General features: G+C 41.4%; 1 protein-coding gene across 2 annotated transcripts in view; it reads left to right on the forward strand.

The window, feature by feature from the left end:
* Window positions 1-22,397, forward strand: part of cacna1da (calcium channel, voltage-dependent, L type, alpha 1D subunit, a) — an 89,610-nt gene that overhangs the window by 57,878 nt on the left and 9,335 nt on the right. For both annotated transcript variants that reach the window (XM_050038035.1, XM_050038036.1), the window contains 19 exons: window positions 607-666; window positions 2,161-2,267; window positions 3,624-3,711; window positions 3,807-3,914; window positions 4,036-4,088; window positions 4,189-4,335; window positions 4,463-4,664; window positions 4,979-5,137; window positions 6,659-6,769; window positions 7,670-7,753; window positions 15,001-15,129; window positions 15,229-15,294; window positions 15,389-15,480; window positions 15,714-15,873; window positions 16,737-16,864; window positions 16,993-17,089; window positions 17,205-17,307; window positions 18,147-18,248; window positions 21,697-21,830. In XM_050038035.1, coding sequence (XP_049893992.1) covers window positions 607-666; window positions 2,161-2,267; window positions 3,624-3,711; window positions 3,807-3,914; window positions 4,036-4,088; window positions 4,189-4,335; window positions 4,463-4,664; window positions 4,979-5,137; window positions 6,659-6,769; window positions 7,670-7,753; window positions 15,001-15,129; window positions 15,229-15,294; window positions 15,389-15,480; window positions 15,714-15,873; window positions 16,737-16,864; window positions 16,993-17,089; window positions 17,205-17,307; window positions 18,147-18,248; window positions 21,697-21,830 — 2,130 coding nt within the window. The remainder of the gene's footprint in view (window positions 1-606; window positions 667-2,160; window positions 2,268-3,623; window positions 3,712-3,806; window positions 3,915-4,035; window positions 4,089-4,188; window positions 4,336-4,462; window positions 4,665-4,978; window positions 5,138-6,658; window positions 6,770-7,669; window positions 7,754-15,000; window positions 15,130-15,228; window positions 15,295-15,388; window positions 15,481-15,713; window positions 15,874-16,736; window positions 16,865-16,992; window positions 17,090-17,204; window positions 17,308-18,146; window positions 18,249-21,696; window positions 21,831-22,397) is intronic.

The following is a 22,397-nucleotide window of genomic DNA, read 5'->3' on the forward strand; positions in this document are numbered from 1 at the left end:
GCCTCGCTGGGATCCAAACTTAATGTGAGCCAGGCCACTTTGGCGTGTGAGCCCGCTGATCGGATCACTGTGCCAGCAACAGACTTGGAGCGTACAGACTTGACAGTTAATGCGTCCCAGTGTGATCGGATGACAAAAGTCCCATTGAAAAGACAAGTGTAACCGCAGCCAAAATGAAGGGGAAAGATTATTTCACAGGGATGTACTTAATGTCAAGCTGGTGTCAGGTTTCTGAAACACTGAATTTAAATGAACCTCCCTCGTTGTGTGGAGGGTTTGAACTCAGGGTACACTTTAGCTGACGATAATGTCAAGGATATGCAATTTATATTTTATAAGCTAAAACAGGCAAAAACACTGGTACAGTCCTGCACTATGATCACTAATGTTACTGTGGTTATTTATGATATATACTGCATTAGAAATGATGGAGTAGTAAGATCACTTTGCAGTTTATGAAGTTATAATGTACTATATGATGTTAACTCTGACAAACTCTCTCCAGAAAATGCTTCAAATGTTCTTTTTCTTTTCATTCATTCATCTTATTATGTATAAATCTGCACGATAACTGTCTTTGTTAAACATGTACGTTGCTTTTTGCAGATACTTGGTTACTTTGACTATGCTTTCACGGCTATCTTTACTGTTGAGATCGTATTGAAGGTAAATGCCATGTGTCCCCTGTCCGTGCTGTGACTAACCACACCCCAATAACACTCCAAACGTCTCGTTGCCTTCCAGGTCCTAGGCTATGCAGATTATGTCTTCACTAGTATGTTTACATTTGAGATCATATTGAAGGTAACCCCTTAAATGACAACGAGAGCCTTGCTGCATTCTCTCCTTGTGTGTCACCTGCCACTCAGTACAACCTGGCTTGTTTGTTTCCTTTCTCTTATTTACTTTTTTCTTCACGGCACCTCTTTTAAAAAAAAAAGAAAAAAAAGAAAAATAAATATTGGAGTTGTTACTTTGCACACACTTACACAAACACAAGATCTGTTCAAAACACACTAATGAAAGAACTCATGCTGGGGGAAGGAAACATCACATCTACATTACATTACATACTCACATGGGTGTCACGTCATTCGGGCAGTCATCGCTGAAATGATAATGATGATGCAGATATGTAAAACATGATGCAACCCTTTGTGCGATGCCACACATTTTTAATGGGCTGTTCAGACATCGTCAAAAGGCGTTGGCTGAAGTTGAGCTCGAGGTCATCTTCAGGGAGGTGTTCGAAGTCAACTCCAGTCAAAGCTGACTCCATGCCTCTCGTACTGACTGCTCTTCAGATTACCCATAAAAGAGGGGGCACAACCAACCATGTTCCTGCCGAGCATGGTTCAGTCTGCTTTCCCCGACTGAGTGCATAGAAATGTGGAGTTGCGTCTGCAGCCATTTGGGCACAAAAACCTGCCAAGTCTATTGTTGCTTTACTTCAAATTCTCCAGTGCTCCTGGTTAGCGCTCTCCTCTCTCCGTCTCTCTGCAAGGCTCCACATTTACATGCACTCGGAAGATTAATCCTTTACTTTTATTATTTGACGAGGAGTTATTTTGGCTGGTTTTTCTTCTCTGCCTGCTGAACTCTGAAGTTTTAATGGGAGCTGCTTCCCCTTATTCTGAACTATTAAAGAACATATTGGAATGTGCTTTAAGATGACGGTCCACATGAATGTGACAGTAAGGCCATTTCTACTTTCCAATCACTATAACTAGAGCTCTTGCAGGTGGTAAATATCCCTGACGTCATGGCAACAAAATGCATGTTTTATTGCCTCATCCCATAGTGAATTGTGAAATGAATGACTTACTACTACATTCATGTAGTTAAGGGCTGTGGGGGTGGCGAGGGTAGATCTAGCCTCCTGTTTCACCGCTCTGAGCTCGCCACCCCGAATCAGAGTGATCTAAAAGAGTGTGGAGACGTGTGCGCGTGTGCAAGGTGGAGAGTGATGTGTGCGGATATAGTTTTTCCTATTTAACATAATTATCTGTGTGTGTGTGTGTGTGTGTGTGTGTGTGTGTGTGTGTGTGTGTCTTCCGAAGTGTAAGTCTGTATTTGTGTGTGTCTTAGTGTGCGTCGGATGAAATGTGTGTGTTTTTCTTGTGCCATTTGCTCCTCTAACTTCCTCTGTCACACCCTCAGATGACAACATACGGAGCCTTTCTCCATAAAGGGGCATTCTGTAGGAATTACTTCAACCTCCTGGATCTGTTGGTGGTGGGAGTTTCTCTCGTCTCCTTTGGTATTCAGTGAGTACAAACAAACGCAGACACATTTGCCTCCTGATTGTTGAATTAATGAGCGCAATTTTAGCCCTGTCTGAGCAAATAGTTCCAGAAACAAAGGCGCCACAGGAAACTCAAAGACCTCTTTTTTCATACCCTTTTAAGTAAACATAAAAATTAAGCAAATCAAGCTGTGTATGACCCTGATGTTTGTATGGATGAAATTAATAGATGTGTAGAAACATACAAAAGTGCTGAAAACCCCAGAAACTCCTGTATTAGAGTGGACGATATGTGAAGTGCTTTATGATTATTTAATTATGCTTAAAGCTTGAGTGCATAGAAGAAAAAATAGGGAGTGCCACACTGGGTTGATGCACTGTGTAGTAAATTGTAATAAAATCAGGTGCCCTTCAAAGATGGGGCAAATAGTCACATAAAGATAAAAAACAACAACTGACCAGCTCACTCAGTGTAAAGGTTAAGGCAGACAGTCCAGAAATTAATCCAAGGCACTCCGACTGTAGTTAAAAATCCTTATTGATTCATTGACAGACCAACACATTTCGACTAGAGTCTCCACCCTGTGGCAGTGACAGAAATTACGCAAATACTGTCCACATGCGTTTATATCATACGCCTGCAGGTGAGTTCTGTGTCTCCCCACCCTCAGGGACGCTCTCTTCAAGTCTTTTGTTGCCTTTAATCCTTCCTCTGAATGCTGAGTTTCTTCTTCTCTGGAGCATTCACTCCAGAAACGTTTCTTAAACACATCTTGGGATTTTCCGCCACACTCCTAGCTGCTGTTCCATCGCTGTGGTCTTTTCGTCGGCAGTGATTAATCAATATTGTGTGAGCGTGGTTGGTGAGAGCTTCAATTTAACAGACGTTCATTTATTTATAAAAGTTTCTCACTCCAACTTTAACAGTTCACTTTCTTCTCCTGATCACCACTCTCTCTTTCTCCTTCATTCACTCCTGCTTTTTTATTTTAAGATTAGTCGGGAAGCAGTCAACATAACTTTGATTGTTGTCAGTAAACATTACAAGAAATGTCCCACTATTGTCCTAATATTGATTCCAGTGTCAGCCAGTGCTTCCTTATTGTGTGAATAAAGCTGTAAACAAGTTGTAGCAGCCAAGAATTTTGTGTTTGAATAGTCAGCATCAGTCAGCCCCCCGAAATCCATCTCAGTAGTTCCATCCAGTCCATCAGAAAGTACTCACCCTGAGAGGGTATTTTGGCACCAAGAGCTAAGGCACAGAAACTAAATTTAGTTCCTGGTACTTCTTGTTGAAAAGGTTTTTGTCATATTGATCCTTATTCTGGAATATCAGGCTTTTAAACTAACCCTACACCCATTTGATTTCATTGTTCAGGTCCTCGGCCATCTCAGTGGTGAAGATTCTCAGGGTCCTGCGTGTCCTTCGACCCCTGAGGGCCATCAACCGAGCCAAGGGCCTAAAGGTGAGACCTCATCACAAAGTCAACCTGCAGCTTGTCTAACCATGATCAGTGTGGGTGCCACAATCTGTAAACATGTTGTTGTCTCTGTCTTACAGCACGTGGTGCAGTGCGTGTTTGTGGCCATCAGAACTATCGGTAACATCATGATCGTCACCACTCTGCTCCAGTTCATGTTCGCCTGTATAGGGGTGCAACTGTTTAAGGTCAGCAGTGTTGAGTTAAAAAAAAAAAATAGTATTCAACACTAAGTCAGAGATATTTAGTTGATACTTAAAAAATGCACTAAAATGCACATTGTTAGCATGAACATGTTTTCCTTTACAGGGGAAGTTCTATCGCTGCACGGATGAAGCCAAGTCCAGTCCAGAAGAGTGCAAGTTAGTTTTACTCATCTTGTTCCTTCACAGTTAATCACCTGCAGTTATCATCCCAGTTGCAGTCTTGATAACCTTCATGTAACATATGGCTTTCTCATAGGGGCACATACATCCTGTATAAGGATGGAGACGTGAACCAGCCGACCATCCACAAGCGAGTGTGGCACAACAGCGACTTCAACTTTGACAACGTCCTCATGGCTATGATGGCTCTGTTCACTGTGTCCACGTTTGAAGGCTGGCCTGCGTAAGACTCAAACTGTTTAATCTTGTTATTAAAGCTCTGACAACAAGAGAAGGCAGATCTCAGTATTATCATGGACAGGAATTTAGAGAAACGGGATCACATGCTCTGTGTTTTCATCTCTCCTCAGGTTACTGTACAAGGCAATCGACTCCAACAGGGAGAACCTGGGTCCCATTTACAACTACCGCGTGGAGATTTCAATCTTCTTCATCATCTACATCATCATCATTGCTTTCTTCATGATGAACATCTTTGTAGGTTTTGTGATCGTCACATTTCAGGAACAAGGAGAGAAAGAGTACAAAAACTGTGAACTCGACAAAAATCAGGTCAGTCAGCAGGTTTTCATGAAATGTGGAAGCAGTGTGTCTCTGTGTGTGTTAAAATATACTCATATGAACTTATTCCACAGAACAGCTAATAAGCAGCAGTGTGTCTCTTGACACTGTGGTAATGTGTGAGGAAAAAGCTGAAATTTACAAAAGTCTCATTTGGCAGTTCTTTGTGAAAATCCTCAAACTGATGATTACCATGACATTGTTAACATTGTAGCTCATATAGATGGTCTGGTTTGGACCCAAATGAGAGTAACAAGTGTGTCTTTAACTGAGCATTAAAACCAACTTTGTGTATTTGTGTGCAGCGTCAGTGTGTGGAGTACGCTCTGAAGGCGCGTCCACTGAGGAGGTACATCCCTAAGAACCCGTACCAGTACAAGTTCTGGTATGTGGTGAACTCCACTGGGTTTGAGTACATCATGTTTGTGCTCATCATGCTCAACACGCTCTGCCTGGCCGTACAGGTAAGAAGTCACACTGTATTAACACCGCTGAAAAACAACCAGCTCTGTGACAAAAAATAAAATAGAATTTGTTCAAAAGAATTAAGGTCACGCTTGACAATAAGAATTATTTAGTGGTAGTACTGAAGATCACATATATTAAGAGGTCATACGTAGTGTTTGTGTAGATTGGAAGCAGGGGTTGAGAAAAAGTTTGTTTAATAATACTTGTGAATGTGCAGACATTTTGGGAAATATAGTCAATATATAAATACTTAAATATGTTTTGTAGTCCAAAAAAATGTATCAAACACTAGTCGATAATGATAAAAAAATATTTTCATCAATATCGATGAATTAGTGTCATTATGTTTCTAGTAACCTTACTGCTAGCTTCCTACCTGCTTAGCTGCCATATTAGCAGTAGTTTTTTTCAGTTACTATGTGTACAATTTTAAAATGTTTCATTTTGGCTCCCTCCAGTGGTATTATGAAAAAAGACAGTGTGGTAGACGTGAATGCAAGCAGACCCAGGGACAAGGAGATAAATGGACTGAAAGCAACGCAAATTTGAATTCAGATTGTTTAATTTTTCTTCCAACATAAAACTTAAACCTTCAGAGTAATGTGAAGGATACTATAATCACATAAATAAAATACACATAGTGGCTTCAAAGGTAGTCCTTTTCAAGGGATAGCTGGGATCTTTTTAAGTGATGGTTGTATGATATATACTCAGTGTATTACTTACAGTAGATGGCCGTCGGCACGCCCTTGGTTTGGAGGAACAGGCAGGGTTTCCACCTGAAAACATCAATAACAGTTTAGAGAATATTCGTAGTGCTTTAACTTGCCGCAGACAGCTTGTTGTGACAAGGATCATATTGACAGCTTCACTTCCCCATTTAAGCTCCTGGTCAAAGCCACCAGACTCCATTGACAAAAACAGTAATTTTAGGTCATTGAGGAACAGGAGGAGAACAGGAGGAGCTGCCTCGATCAGTTTGTTTGTATTATTGTGGGACTTATTGTGAGTAAATCCGAACTAACCCTTAAAACACTAAAGTCACACAATACCACAAACAAACTAACTGATCGAGGCAGTGGTAGACCAGCAGCTCCTGTGCTCAGGGATGTTAAATTACTGTTTTTTTCAATGGAGTCTGGCTTTGAAGAGAACGATATAATAACTCCAGTTCTCCTGTAGAAAATCGCTGTCTGACACTTAGGTAAAGCAGTGTAAATGTTTCAGATATAGCGTACACTTAAACTGATGTTGATCCACAGCAGTACATTGCTTAGCTTCCTTGTCGGTACTCTAGTCTGCTTCTCCAAATTGGGGGCATGCTGACTGACATCTACTGTAGGGAATACAGTGACTATAAGCAGGCACCTCATACAACCTCACTTTAAAAGAATCACTTTAATGCTATTTCTCTTTCTTATCATATAATTTTCTGTTTTTATCAGTGATGAAGGAAATAATAGCAGCTCCCTTTTTTCAGTTTTCTTTAACCGCCCCTCTTTATCTGCTCTCTGCAGCACTACGGCCAGTCGGCGCTCTTTAACTATGTAATGGACATCCTTAACATGGTCTTCACTGCTGTCTTCACTGTGGAAATGGTTCTCAAACTCATCGCTTTCAAACCCAGGGTGAGTCACCGCACACAAACGGCCTCACTCACAATCACATCCATTTAACTGTCAAGTTAAAGTGACTAAATAGGCGTTCCACTGTAATGCTGAATTGTTGCTTAAATGTATAAGGATGGAGCAGTGTTCATGAACATGTGCAAACTGATGAGTCAGTGAATGGTTTTCTCATTTTCCCCTCAACATCCCGGCCAACAGCTCTGTGTTGAGAAGAAGGACAGGATGCTAGTAAGAAACCGAGTGTGGGGTGCAGTGCTGACTTTCCTTTTGAATATAATAGCACTCAGTGTTTCCGCAAGTTAGTATCAACATCGGTTTAGTGCAGATCTAGTACTCTGCAGCTCAGCCACAATCTGTAAATCAGTGCACTATAATTTTGAGCCCTTCAGCTGAAGTAGCCAGCGGGGGCTCGTGTGTGTTTTAAATAACCAAAACATACATTTCAGTGTAAGAATAAAGACTTTTTCTTTGTGCTGATCTCACACCCTACTTGCCCACCACTCGCTCCACCTCACTCAGGGCTATTTTGGGGATGCTTGGAATGTGTTCGACGCCCTGGTTGTGATTGGCAGCATAGTAGACATTGTTCTCAGTGAGATTGATGTAAGTAAAGCTGAGCTACAACGAGCCCCGCTGCTCTCTGACCTCTCTCTGTTCGGGCCACCTCGGCTCACACTGCAGGTTTCCAAGGCAGGACTCTGATTTCTGGCTTTTTATCTGACCACTCTTAATACTTAATATCTGCTTTCTTCTCTCTTCTTGTCCTCCCCTGACCCTGCCATTTCATTACACCCCCTCTTCTGATCATCTGTCTGATTCTGTTTCCTCCTCCTTCTCTTCTCGGCCTTTCTCTTTCATTCCCATCTTTACCCCTTACATGTAACCACCATGCATTAACAGCACTATTTCGCTGATGCTTGGAACACATTTGATGCCTTAATTGTTGTCGGTAGCGTCGTCGATATTGCTATCACTGAAGTTAATGTAAGTACTACTTTCTTCTGCCTTCCGAGTTGAACTGAAGCCTTACAGGAAAGCCACATGACAGTTGCCAGAATTATTCTCACGCTCTAGTGCAGTGGTTCCCAACCTCTTTGTCTTGAGGACCCTGAAAATGAAGCGACGAATTCCTGATTCTCTTGACAAGAGTTGAGAGCAGATCGAGTCATTATTTGTATTTTATTCCCCTCTGATTTCTTTCATTTGAAAGATTTTGGAGTCCCTAAGTACGCAGTATTTCATAAGCACAGAACAAACAACACAATTAAGTCACAGAAATCTTTTTTCTTATTTCTTGACGACCCCTTAGACTTTGTTTGGGAACCTCTGCTCTAGTATGTTCAGTTATAACCTCCACTTTAAAATATTATCTGCTAAACTAAGAGCTTCCATTTTTATCAAGCATGTTAAAACTTTGTATTTGTATTTGTAGAAAGCCATTCCTAGGTGTTAAAGTGCCATTGGCTGATTCTGTAAAGCTTCAGTTTGACCTTCATTTATGACCTGTTGTTATTGCCGCTACATCAACAGTACACTGAGTTAATCAAATAGTCTGTCTTGTTTGCTTCTGCTAAATGTTTTATTGTCAGTGTGTCGCAGTAGTCTTTGTTGCAGGACTCATAACAAAATGTCTGATGAACGTGCTGATTGTTAACCCTCGGACGCAGCCGGGTCAAAGACAGGAGTCTGTCACATTTCTCTGTGCACTGAGGCCTGTGTTTGGTTCAGAGCAGGATGATTTATGATGTGGTTGTCTAATTCTTACTCTTGTTCGTTTTGTTTCCATAGAAACTTGTAGAGGCAAGTATGGCAAAGACCAAAAATGTTGTGTGTGTGTAACCTGTTGTTTATAACAACTTTATCTTCGGGACCCCTTTACAGTGGATTCAAAACAAATGTTTTACTGACTCAGGCAAAAATAGATCTCTGTAATCTTCATAGGACACTAGATTTAATTTTAATTGAAAGTTTATTTCAGTGTTGCTCAAAGTCAGTGTAAATTCATGTCAAGGCTTGATAAAATAGTGGGTAACTACTTCTCTACATTAAACAACTATAAAAAATACTCTTCTCTTTATGGCTTGGCTCTTTACAAAAACACCTAAAACAAAGACTTAATGTCTGTGACCTACTTTGTTGTGCTTGCTTTGAGTTTGCAAAAATGGTAAAGCAACCCAGTCACCAGAATAAATGTCGGCATTGAACATGTCTGCAAACCATGGACACGTTACATTTGCACCTGATTGTGTAGCAGATACACTGAAACTTCACGTTTCAGCAATGCTGTCGTTAGTGGCGACTTGAGGAATAACGACATTCAAGAAAATACAAGACAACCTGATGATGTAATTCAGACATAACATATATTATCTATACTCACAACACTTGCAGCAGTTTGTCCAGTCAACAACATTGCTGGTGTAGGGCCAACTCTGCCATGCCCCACCAAGCAAAAAGAGGCGAGCAGCATAGACACAAAGACAAATTCACACACTACTACACTTCAAAAAAAATCTCTAGAGAAGTAATTGCACTCAGCATGTGATAAAAAATGGCAAAAAATCCATTAAGGAGACAAAGTTGAGTTTGCTACCAACCTAAACTCATTATTCAGTCTGACATTGAAAAATCTATAATCTTCTTTTGCAAAACAGCGCCCACTGGTGGAGCTGTGTCTCACAGGCCCCTATTGCAAAAACACCACTGGCAAAAACACCACGGGCTGTGGTTAACGTGTGGTTGTGTTTAGACACAGAAACCACTTGTTAATGACTGGGAAAAGATTATGTTTTGGGGAGAACAATCCTGGCCGGAAACCAGCAATGTCTCTGTAAAAAATAACCACCTTCCAGGCCACTATCCTGACCTCAAAAACAGTGATGTCTCAGTACAAAACAATTACTTTTTGTGCCTAAAAAGCCGCTGGAAAAACACTGACAGGTTGCAACAAAACACCCATATTTGGTGCCAAAAAATCTGCTGGGAACACAACAATGACTCGCTGAATTACAACACTTACAGCACTTTAGAAATGTTGTGATATATATGAAATGTCAAATGTAATGTTTTCATGGTTTGCAGAATCGCACAATGCCAGTATTTTCTTCTGGCGACTGGGCTGAGTAAAGATTTATAGTCCAGGACACAAACACCAGGAATGCTATGAGACCAAAAGGAATAGCTATAGTGATGATGGTGCTTGTTAGAGGTGCAGTGTACCCGAGACTCACTGCTCAACCGGCCCCTCCTCCCCCCCTCCTGAGTGCTCTCACGTCTGAGCTGCAGTGCTGTTTTTCTGGAGTTATATCTCATGTTTTCTGTGTTTTCTCAGTTTGTTCTCCTAAGTGTGTGTCTGCATGAGTGTATAAACAAGCACTAACTTTGTTTAAACATACAGTGGTGGTGGTGGTGGTGGTGGTGGTGGTAGTGTGTGTAGGTTTTTATTGTTCTGCATGTGTGTTTTACATGTGTACAATTTGTACTTTAAGGTGTGCTGTGTGTATGAAGTGTGTGGTGAATGTTGGGGACATGATGTTGATATCACAAGGACTGTCACAGTGGTTCTTGTGAGGCACCTTTCATCCACCATTTACATTTATTTGTGGTTTGCGTTGCATGTTGTTGTTGCTGTTTGTGTCACACAGCAAACTGACTAGATCAGACATTAATGTAATCATCTCTAACAGCTGATCTACCATGGGTTTGCATTTTAATTTTTGCTGCTTGCTTGCCATTCCAGTCATGAGCTGTGTGATTGTTTAGTTTCTCACTCGACTGCTGTGACCTCCCCAGATGCATGCTGGGAAGCGTCAGCTAATTCACCTCACTCCCTAACATCCTTTCCATGTCCCGCCTCTCACAGATGGCGCTCGGCCACCCGCTCCATTCCCCTCCGGTCAGTTTTTTCCATAGAGCCTTGTGCAGTTTGCCCTCTCTCTCTTGCCATACCCCTCGATCTTTACCTCCAGACAGAATGGCCCTGGAGCTCAGAGTTTGTCCGTCCTACACAACAATAAGAACAAATTTAAAATAGAATCTGTGGTGCTTAATCTGCTTGAAAAGCTGAAATACAGTGTGAGAATTTTGAGAAATGTTGTTTTTTGCTTTGCTTAAAGTTGTGTAGGCCACTGCAGCTTCACAGATTTTTGATTGAATGCATCAACATTAGGTAAAACAGATGAGTCATGGAGTGAAATCAATAGAAACACTTGAATTAAAAACTTAAATTAGGCTTCAGATACAGTCCTCAAATTAAAGTCTCAGCATCCTTTCACCATACAGTGATCAGGTAAGAATCTGGGAGCTAAGAAATTCTTCGGCGGATCAGAAGACACTGATTTAGTGGTTATTTTTGTACATTTACACTGATGGTGGTTTAATGCAGCTGAGTTTGAGGTTCTTTGATGATCTTGTGTTTGTGTCTCTGTGAGTGATTGTCTCTGTGTTTTGTTCTGTCTTCCTGTAGTGAGCTCTTAAAGCTCAGAATGGAGCTCATGTGTAGCGCAGGTGTGTAGACTCCAGTCAGGTGCATGAACTCCAACTGTAACTCTCTCCTCTTTACACCTCTCTGCCTTTCCTCTCCGTCCTGTTCCAGTATGACTCAATCTGTGTGGTTTTACCTTCTGTCCCAGTACTGGTCTCTTCCTCTGGTTTCCTCCTCCTCTCTCTCTGTCTCTCTCTTTCTTCTCTCCTGTTGTTCATTCACCTCTCTTTCTGCACCGGACTGTGAGAGCGCCCTGCTATGGCAGTTTTTTCTTTTTCTTTTTGGAGGGCACTACTGACATGCATGAGTTGCTGCATTGCTATGAGTTCACCAATGGCTCCTCATCATCCAAACGTCTTGCGTGTGCGTGCAGTGCTTCCCCAGCAACGTGGCAATGCTGAACGCATGCTCCATCAACGCTGTGGCCAGGATTACCTAAAGAACCTCCTCAAGCTAATTCTACTTTTTATTTTATCATTTCTGCTCATTCTGCACCTCATACTGGCGGTATGTAAAGTATCGTGCTGAGGGATTTGAATGAAGCCATATCTGTCTGGAGTATCTCTTTGTTTTCAGTGCTGAGCCTCCTGATATGACTCTTTTCAGTGTTGCGTAAAGCTCATTCTTTTGCAAAAAAAATCACATTATCATACAGGTTCAACCTAACCGCCACCACTGTGACTGATTTTATTTTGCACCTGGACTTTTTTCTGTGTACAAATGCTCGCCGAATACTGCTGATATCTTGTAATTTATTGTCAATGACGTGAATTGCAAACTGTGTATGGGTGTGGATTTGTGTGAGCGAGTGTGTAGATCAAATTATTTTATTATGCTTTTTGGTCAAGCATTTTCATCTCAAGCCACTGAAAAATACTTGGTTTACATCAAGTCATTGCAACTCAGAGGAGAGTGAGATTGCAGCTGTTTTATATGTACTCCAAACCTTTTAATCAGCGCCATTAATGATGCACACAGTGTATGAGTTTGTCCAGTTAAAGGTCCAGTGTGTAGGGTTAAGGGGGATTTAGTGGCATCTAGTGGTGAGGATTGCAGATTGCAACCAGCTGAAACTTCTTCTGGTTAGAATTCAATCAACGTTTATTCTTCAGGAGGGTTTTACCAGGCAAGTCACAGACAAGGCTGCTAGCCCAGCCCCTGCTATCATGTGCCTGCCTTTTTTAACCAGACATGCAATTATTCACAGAGGTCTCCTCCTCTTGAAAACAAGCAGACCGGGTGAAGCAGAGACTTTTCTCTCTAATAACCTAAGATCCAGACATTCTGGAGGGGTTTTCCAGGAGTCAAATTATCCGCAGAGGTCTCCTCCTATCTAAAACAAACAGACCCAATTATTTAACTTTACTTTTCCGACACGGCTCATTGCAAAGGGGCCATGACGTTGGACGAGGAGAATAAGAAAATGGGCCTATCTAGAGCCAGTGTTTGGTTTGTCCATTCTACAATGGAAGCATAGCAGTCTCCATAGACGAGGACCCACTCCCTATGTAAGGAAGATGCCTGATGAGGTGTCCAGTATCAGATCTTAATGGATACCCTGCAGCCAATTAGAATAGAGCGTTCACCTGGACCAGGAGTAGACAGCCTGTGGCTTGTCTTGGATCTCCTTAGCTAATCTAGCTATGGATTCCAGATCGAAAAACGTCATGGAGGACAATAGAGAATTGTCCAGTGCGTGGACATACTCGTTTGCTTTTACTGCCAGTGCCACTGCAGAGTAGTCACCCCGTGGTAAAACATATTAATAAATGCTCATTCAGACCTATTAGTAATGTTAGCAGCCGACTCTAGACCTACTGTTAACTTCATTACACGGCTTAAATATGTTTTGCGGCTCCAGGCAGATTATTTGAGAGCTTTTTTGGCCAAAAAAGCCTCTTTTGATAGTAAAGGTTGCTGATCCCTGACCTAGACTATGGTATAAGTAGATATAAACAGCTCATTATAAGGTAATGAAAACACAACAGTTCTCATTTTCAGGATATTATACACTAACAGATTATATTACATTTCTGTCAGTATATCCCTTAAATCCCACACACTGGACCTGTAAACCATATGTTGATGTGCCTTAATCTGACACCTAAACGTTGATATACAGGAAAATCTAATAATCAGCTGTGAGTCAAGGCTTTGAAATAATAGCAGACGGTGCTTTTATCATGACATGAATTCATAACATTTGTTACATCAGTAAGTTAACTTCCCATTAACGTTGTCTGAAGCTTGGCGAAGACATCATAACCATAAAACCCATTCAGTCCCATCAGTAATGACCATCACACCGGGGGAGTGATAAAGTTGTGTCTTACATGTTACTAAGTAATTAATTAATTCCATGTTGTTTGTCAGTCTGACATGCAAGTCCCACGTAGGAATGTTAAGCTGTAAACCTGTTGTGTGGCAGTCCTTCTAAGTGTTAAGATAACATGTCATGTCTGTCATTATATTAAGTGTACGTAGACAGTGAAACATGAATGTCTGTCTTTGTCATAGTGAAACAATAAGACAGTTTTGTCCCGTCAGTGAGAAGAGTAGTGACTTTGTTCTGTCTGCGTCTTGACTGACATGTGCTGGCGTTGTGTGATAAAGACTTTTCCAATGTAATGTTTACGTGTTTGGCCCAATGTGTGTGAGACCTGCAGCCTCTGTGCAAGTCATTAATACAGGTCTTTGATTTTAAAGCCAACGGAGACTCCTCAGGTGGATGAGCAGGGGGTAAGATGCTCCGCCCCCCCAACCCCCCTCTCCCCCTTCAGGGCCATGCCATGTTTAGATCTGCATTTCTTTGTTTGGTATTTTTTTCTGTTACACCACCTACGATCTATCGCTTATCTCTGTTTCATTTATTCTCTCATGGTATGTTCCCATTCTCTGTATTTTTCCATGTTTTCTCGCATTTGTTTGGTTTGTTAATTTGCATATATCTTTTTTTTTTTCAAAAACTTTGCTTTTCATTTTCCTTAATGTTTGGAGTTATTTCTAAGGAGAGTGTGTCACTCAAACGTGACGCTGCGTGTCCTGTTAGGTGGGAGCGGTTTTTGTGCCGCTCTTCACGTTTGTGCTGTTGACACTGCTACATGGTCTCTGCCACCATTTTTGCGTGGGGTAGTGACCCATGGGTGACCCCCCCCCTGGGATCAGGTCAACCAGCTCTGACCTGTGAAACCTCCTGGTCGACCCGTTCGGGTTGGCCCCACTGTGACTCCGCATGCAGTGACTCTGGACTGAGGGTGCCATGCTTGTGCAGGCATGCAGTGACTCTGGACTGAGGGTGCCATGCTTGTGCAGATGTGTCCTATCAAGTATGGCAAGGTTTTCTCCAGCATGCTTGCCTCCTTGCTTCCTCCCCTTGTAGGTCTGTACAGTGACAGGGCTCCTGACAGTGCTTTGGACGCAGACTAACAGACACATATCAGCTGTGGCTACACTGCTTTAGAGACTCTATTTAAATATGTTTTGACCAGAAAATGTCTAAAATCTGTAGCCTTGTACTTTAAACATCTATCAGAGATTACCACCACACCAAGAAACCAATCCAAACCTTAAATGGAAAACTAGGTTTGCTCTGAACATCTAGTTTTGCAGTGCTGCTTTCAGCCCATATGTATCTGGCTCCAGGTCTCAGCTCAGACCTCATCATCCTGTAAAGCGCAGCCAGGTGCTCTGTGTCCACTGCATCCTCTGTTGCTCTCCTGTCCTCTAACTCCAGACTGTTTGTCCACAGAACACAGAGGACAGCGCTCGCATCTCCATCACCTTCTTCCGTCTGTTTCGAGTCATGCGGCTGGTCAAGCTCCTCAGCAGAGGGGAGGGCATACGCACCCTGCTTTGGACTTTCATCAAATCCTTCCAGGTGAGGTGTAGTGTCATTATCTGATCAATGACTGACAGAAATATTAAAGTCGCTGATATTAATCTTCTTCTGTTTTTTTCTCCTCTTTTTTGCCTGAAGGCTTTGCCATATGTTGCTCTTCTGATAGCCATGCTGTTCTTCATCTACGCTGTCATTGGCATGCAGGTTGGTAACTAAATGTGACAAAATATTTTTCCTCTGTGTTACCAGAGATGGTGAGGTTGCAGTTAAATTCATGTGCGCAATATGTTTGTATTAGGTGTTTGGAAAAGTTGCCATGGTGGATGGCACGCACATCAACAGAAACAACAACTTCCAGACCTTCCCTCAGGCTGTGCTCCTTCTCTTCAGGTGTGTAGGGTTTCAGCCTACTCTCATCCCCAGGTCGCCTTGTCACGCTCCGTGTGTGTTGCTAAGAGACGCTGAGGGGTGTGCCAAAGAATCTGTATTTGACTACTTCAGAATGGGAACCGGTTGCAGGCTTTGGGGTCAGGGGTCATCAGGAAAAAAAATTCATTGTGCTTTTAGTTTTCTGGGTTACTGAATGATAAATTTGTGTCTGGCACACCTGTCTGTTTCACCAGGTGTGCCACTGGAGAGGCGTGGCAGGAGATCATGTTGGCCTGCATGCCAGGGAAACTGTGTGACCCAGAGTCCGACTACAACCCTGGGGAGGAGATGACCTGTGGCAGTGGATTTGCAATAATTTACTTCATCACCTTCTACATGCTCTGCGCCTTCTTGGTACATGCACAAAAATTGAACAGTGTTTGGGTTACTACTGACTGTTTATTTCATAGTGCAGTATTTGCAGTGTTGTATCATACAGTATGCACTTTCTTATACCAGCGTCACTAGAACACTGTAAAATTTAAGATTTTACATTTCATACATTTTTAAGGGCTGTCATTCCTACAGTAGGAAACAATGCATATTTCCCCCTTTTACTGCAGTACTATCCATCAGTCTAGATAATTCTGCTTTGAGTTTTGGCCGTAGAGATGTTTGCCTTCTTTCCAATATAATGGAAGTACAGTCAATGGTACGTGGCTTGTGGTGCTCAATGCGCCAAAAAAAAATGAATTTGAAAAACTCAAAAGCAATTTCTTTTACCAGAGATCATGACCTGATATTAAGTAAGCAGGTCATGATATAATTATATTCAAGAGTATTTTGATTTTAGGGTAAGCCATCCCTTGAATAAGTAATTCAAGGGAATAATTAGAGAACTAAACAAAGTTGTGTTATGTAAATGGCTGTAATTCCATAGTAATCTGTATAATCAAACCTGTTTAGAGAAAGCAGCAACTAAGACAGCATCACAGGTGTTTGTTTCCTATAAAGTACAACAGTCACAACTAATGCCACAACAATGTGTGTCTTGTTTTAATTAAGTTTAACTGATTCAGCATGTAAGACTCATGGAATAGTATTTAACACTAAGAATGTACACTTTTATTTTAAAGTTTAGCTTTATTTAAAGATTGCCGTAATTTAGAATACTGCAGATATTCTGTGTCTAGTGATAATGCTTGATATGTTTTTTTTTAGAAACATGCACATTGCTAAGCAAATGTATGTAAGTCAATTTTCCTGCGCCTCTCCAGATTATCAATTTGTTTGTGGCCGTCATCATGGACAACTTTGACTATCTAACACGTGATTGGTCCATTCTTGGTCCGCACCACCTCGATGAATTCAAGAGAATTTGGTCAGAGTACGACCCCGAGGCTAAGTATGTGCTGTATTATCTACAGAATCAGAAAGTATTGAACATTCATGTTTATTTTTATGTCATTTGTCACTGTCAGTTGAACACTGATAGTAAATGTCTCACATTCGTTCTTGTTTTTTGTCATACAGGGGCAGAATTAAACATCTGGATGTTGTGACGCTTCTTCGTCGGATCCAGCCCCCTCTTGGCTTCGGCAAACTGTGCCCTCACAGAGTTGCTTGCAAGGTCTCTTCTCCTCCCTTATTTTATCATCTGATGTATAAAATACACACAGAAATAGTGATCATGTAACTGACTTGTTCTTCTATGTTAAAGGCCTCTATGTGCTCTCTTCTTTCAGAGGCTGGTAGCCATGAACATGCCTCTGAACAGTGACGGCACAGTCATGTTTAACGCCACTTTGTTTGCACTGGTGCGCACTGCCCTGAAGATCAAAACAGAAGGTAGGAGCCAAATATAAGTCACATAACACTGTTCTGCTCTTGTGATAGGTGGACCAATTCTTTTCACAGTATCAGCTCCCTCTAGCTGAAACCCTTTAAGTCTTGATTCTTTTTAGTCATGTATCATGTATAAGTTTACGTTAATAGAAATAAAGTATTCATTTTAATGCATTGATTCAACATCCCCCTGGTATGTAATGAGGCTATGCAAGCTTGAAATGTCACTGACCAAATCTGTTGTTCTTTGAGGGGCAAGTAGCAGCCATCTTACTTACCTCCACAGCCTTGTGCTGCATTCATGTGGTGTCAGAATAGACGGAAAAAATGAGTTCTTGAACATATTTCATAGCTTTCCGGATCCATTTCCTTTGCGCTTCGTTTTCAACGGGTCATTTCAACTTTCAGAGCAATAGAATACATCTTCTTTGTATCGTCCATGTTGTTTCCACATTACAACTTAAAGCTCATGAATGCACCAAAGTCAGAAAACAAAGGCCATCTGAGGAGCATGTGAATGCAGCATTGGTCTTGGCTGGCAATGGTCTCAAATGGAGTCCAACTCAGTCACTTCTTGTTTGGATAAAATTGGGGATTCATGAGCACTGTGACATTTGACAGGCTGACCCCATACTTACAGAACACTAAAAAGAGTTGTTCAAAAATATTAGATTTTTTCTTTTCGACCATCACTTTTCTGCTCCTAAAAAATACATATAATACTCTGCTGATGCATTCACTGATCATTCTCTGTTACCTGTAATTACGAGTGTGCGTGGATTTAAAGTGGCTGTAAACTGCAGTGCTGGTGTCTCAGGGGCGTTTGTCTCCCTGTGGTGCAGGTAACTTAGAACAGGCAAACGAAGAGCTGCGAGCTGTCATCAAGAAAATCTGGAAGAGGACCAGCATGAAGCTGCTGGATCAAGTGGTGCCCCCTGCTGGTGGTTAGTGGAACCTACCTCTGTCTGTCAATGAAATCACACACACCTCCTGGTCCTTCTGTTATAGTTTGACATTCAAACCAAGCTAAAGCAGCTTGCACAGAATCACACACACACACACACACACACACACACACACACACACACACACACACACCATATGCTGCCCACATGGTGTTTGCATAAAATTACAGGAAGCTTCAAACTGCTCTTTTATAACAATGTCCTTAAGTAAAAACTCGCTCACACATTACTTCTCACACACAAGTGAAGCTGTATTGTGCTGTTTCTGCTCTGCTCATGTTGTCCTGGTTGCCCCCTCAGCAGTGTGTTTCTTATCTATGTGTGTATTTGATCTACACTTCTCTCTCCGGCCCCGGATGCTGATGGAGGCCACTGACTGTCTGCTGGGCTTTAGGCTTGCATGGCCGTATAGACCACTGTGCAAGTGCATGCTCTGTCTTCCTCACTAATCTCTGTCTCTCTTCTTATTTATCTGTCTCCTCTCTCTGTCTGTTCTCAATTTCTCCGACTCACTCAGTTGTCTTAATCTCTGTCCTTTTTCTCACCGCTTGAGCTTCCACAGCTTATTCTTCTCACACTCTTATATCTCTGTATCCAAAACTCTGAGGCACTTCAGAATATTCTGAAGCAGTTCTGTTTTAGGGTGGTGGCATGGAACTAGTGTTGCCTCTCTCTCCGATCTCTGTCCCCAGCGTGCTTGTTCAAAGTGATTCAGACCCCTGCTTCAGAATGATTCTCACACACTCTTAAAATAAATCAAAACAATTCCAATGGGACAAAAAATACATGCAAGAACATGCCCTAAATACAAGACTCACTAGCTAACACACGCCATATGACAAAAAGGCATACATGAGCACAAACAGGTGAATTTACGCAAACATACTGACATGTATGATGCATACTGTAGATCTGCTTGCTTGCATGTGCTAATGTAGTAAATTTAAAGGCATTTTTGGAGATTTTTGACAAGAATGTGATTCATACATTCTCCTGTCTCCCAATAAAATATATTTTAAAAATTGAATTAATTGAAAAAAAAAACACAACATAAAATAGGAATGCACCGATTGTTAAATTCTGGGCTGATACCGGTGTTTTTTTGTTGTTGTTTATTTTGGATTTGTTATTTATTCCCCATTTTTGCCAGGGAAACAAAGAGATCTTCATTATTAAAAGTAGCTGAACTGTTTTATAGTAATTCAGCCCATCATTACACTGTGTTTAAATGAGCACAAATTCAATCATACTAATTTATAAAACAACCTTGAATATAACCTTTCACATAAAAAAATCATTCATTTATTCATTCATTTTTCGTACCAACTGTTAGGGATCATGGGGGGGCTGGAGCCTATCCCAGCTGACATTGGGCGAGAGGCAGGGTACACCCTGGACAGGTCGCCAGACTATCACAGGGCTGACACATAGAGACAGACAACCGTTCATGCTCACATTCACACCTACAGACAATTTAGAGTCACCAGTTAACCTGCATGTCTTTGGACAGTGGCAGGGAACCCGCAGAAAACCCACACTGACATGGGGAGAACATGCAAACGTTGCACAGAAGAGCTCCCCCACCCCAGGGTTTGAAGCCCCCCACCCCAGGCTTGCCATGAAAAAACCCCCCAGCAATATCTCAAGACCACCGTGAGGGAATTTCTTCAAATTTGGCACAAATGACCACTTGGACCCAACGATGAACTGATTAGATGTTAGTGGTCAAAGGTCTCATAGATCACTGTGACATCACAAAACACATTTTTGGCTATAACTCTAAATACTATAAAAAAAATTTAAGCAATCATCTAGTAGGATAAAATGATGAAGTGATAACATTTTATATCCAAAAGGTCAAAGGTCAACTTCACTGTGACATCATAGTGTTCTGGAAAAATACTTTTTCTGGCCATTTTTCAGCGTCATAACTCAGGAACAGAGGGGGAGACGTTTGGTCAGATACTGAATTGGTGACACTAATCTTGGGCGTCCATCTTGAAACTGTGCTGATTGTAGAGATTTTCTGTGCTGCCGGGTTGAAGAGTTGTGTGAAAACATCCACATCATAGAATTTGCAGCTTCTCTGCAGCGACATCTGAAGCACTGTCAACTGTCATGGCTACATATTACTCTGCACAGACAAGGATCTAAATTATAACTGCAACTTGACTGGTTCACGGAGGCATACAATGTAAAGGCAGTAATTCTACTTCTTATATCATAATTCCCTCTCTTATGTCTATTTGATATTGCTTTGAAAACATCATCACATTTTTCCTGTAAACAGCTGTATTTATTCAAGTTTCTTACAAAACAAACTTAGTTTTACAAGATTACATTTGAACACATCGTGATAATGTTATAATTTACTTTCGTACAGTATTAATCTTGACTGAGTAGACCTTGAACACATCACACGGTAACTCAATGCAACCTCTTAAATCTAGTTCCAGCCACCAGCACTTACATTTCTGCTGATTTCAACACGAATTTGTTGTTCACAATGAAGCATTATCAGGGAAACAACAGGGTGTGTCCTCTGATGTGACGATAGTGAGTTTACTGTGTCCTTTTGTCCCGCCGGCATCCCAGGGAAGATCTCTGTTTGTCCCAAACACATTTTAAATTGTCGCGGGATGACAGGACACTGTTAGTCTTGAGCCCTGCTTTTTGCCTTCACAAAATTGATGTGACACAACAGAAAAACATCGGCCGCTGCCATCAGTCAGTGTCATCTCTCTTGCTGATAGTGCTGATGACAGTCAGTAAGGCGAATATCGTCTGATACTGATGTTCGGCCAATGAATCGGTGCATCCCTTAAAAGTGTCTTAAAGCTAAATGAATGGAAGTTGCTAGTTACGCACTGCTAATTGGACAGTAGCAGTATTTTCTACTCATACTGTTTATTTGTAGTCTATCTGACTTTGATTCTGTCCTCTTCATCAGTAGACAAAGTTAAGGAGGAAGAGGCAGAGAAGTTAAAATAGATACTCACAACTGTAATGGGTCATATTGTAAAATTAAATCCATCCAATTTAAAATCAAACATACATATAATGTAGAAGATCTCCTCTTTTATTTGTCACCCAAAGCTGTTCAGATTTATAAACACACAAACCCCAACATGGAGGTTTAGTAGCAAATATTTGATTTTCTGTTCTTTCTGAAACACAGCGAAGGATCTCATGTGGTGCAAATTGAGGTACAGTATATACACCATCAAGATGGATGTATATAATTTGGATAATTTTGGTTGATTGGGGGTTTAAGAGTGCCTCACTTGTCTGCAGTCCTGAGCTGATGGACCGACGATCTTTTAGGAGAATGAACGAGGGAGGAGAAGAGCCTCTCCCTCTCTCTCCCAGGGTGCTGTGTGTAGTGACCTGCTGACACAGGAAGCATTTGTGTGGTCTGTTCACTCAGATGATGAGGTAACCGTGGGGAAGTTCTATGCCACCTTCCTGATACAGGACTACTTTAGGAAATTCAAGAAACGTAAAGAGGAAGGCCTGGTGGGTGCTCACCCGTCGCAGAACAACACGGCCATCGCCCTACAGGTGAGTATCACAGTGTTTGTGTGTGTGTGTTATCTATGAGAGAGAGGAGAGAGGCTGTTTGAAATTGTGTGAAGACATGGATTTATGAGCGAGCATTGCAAATCTGTTGTGTCAAGTCTGTAAAATGTGTCTTTGTACATTTCATTCAAATATCATTGAGTGTGCTAATGTTATGGTTTATGATCCAGCAGGGCGTTCATGATCTTGGTGTACAGTATGAATCTGTTACTGTGTATTTTCTTTAATGTTTTTTAATGTGTAAATGTGTTATTTGTGTCTCTGCGTCTTTAAATATCATAGATGTTGATGTTAAGCGTGTGTCATCGTCTCCAGAAATCATTTCATGTGTTTTCTGTGCATCACGATCCACTCATCGACTCATGAAATTCACATGCAAAGCTTGTCGCCATTTCTGTTACCTTATAATGTATGATATATGGCCACAACATACTCCCATATATCATTGTCAGACAGTAAACATGACCAGTTTTAATTTATGTAAAATGACATTTTTGTGTATATTGTGCTAATTTGGTTAAGTGCACCTACAAAGTGAAGGAAAGGAAG

The sequence above is a fragment of the Epinephelus moara genome, chromosome 24 (genome assembly GCF_006386435.1).
Source record: "Epinephelus moara isolate mb chromosome 24, YSFRI_EMoa_1.0, whole genome shotgun sequence".
NCBI classification, from domain to species: domain Eukaryota; kingdom Metazoa; phylum Chordata; class Actinopteri; order Perciformes; family Serranidae; genus Epinephelus; species Epinephelus moara.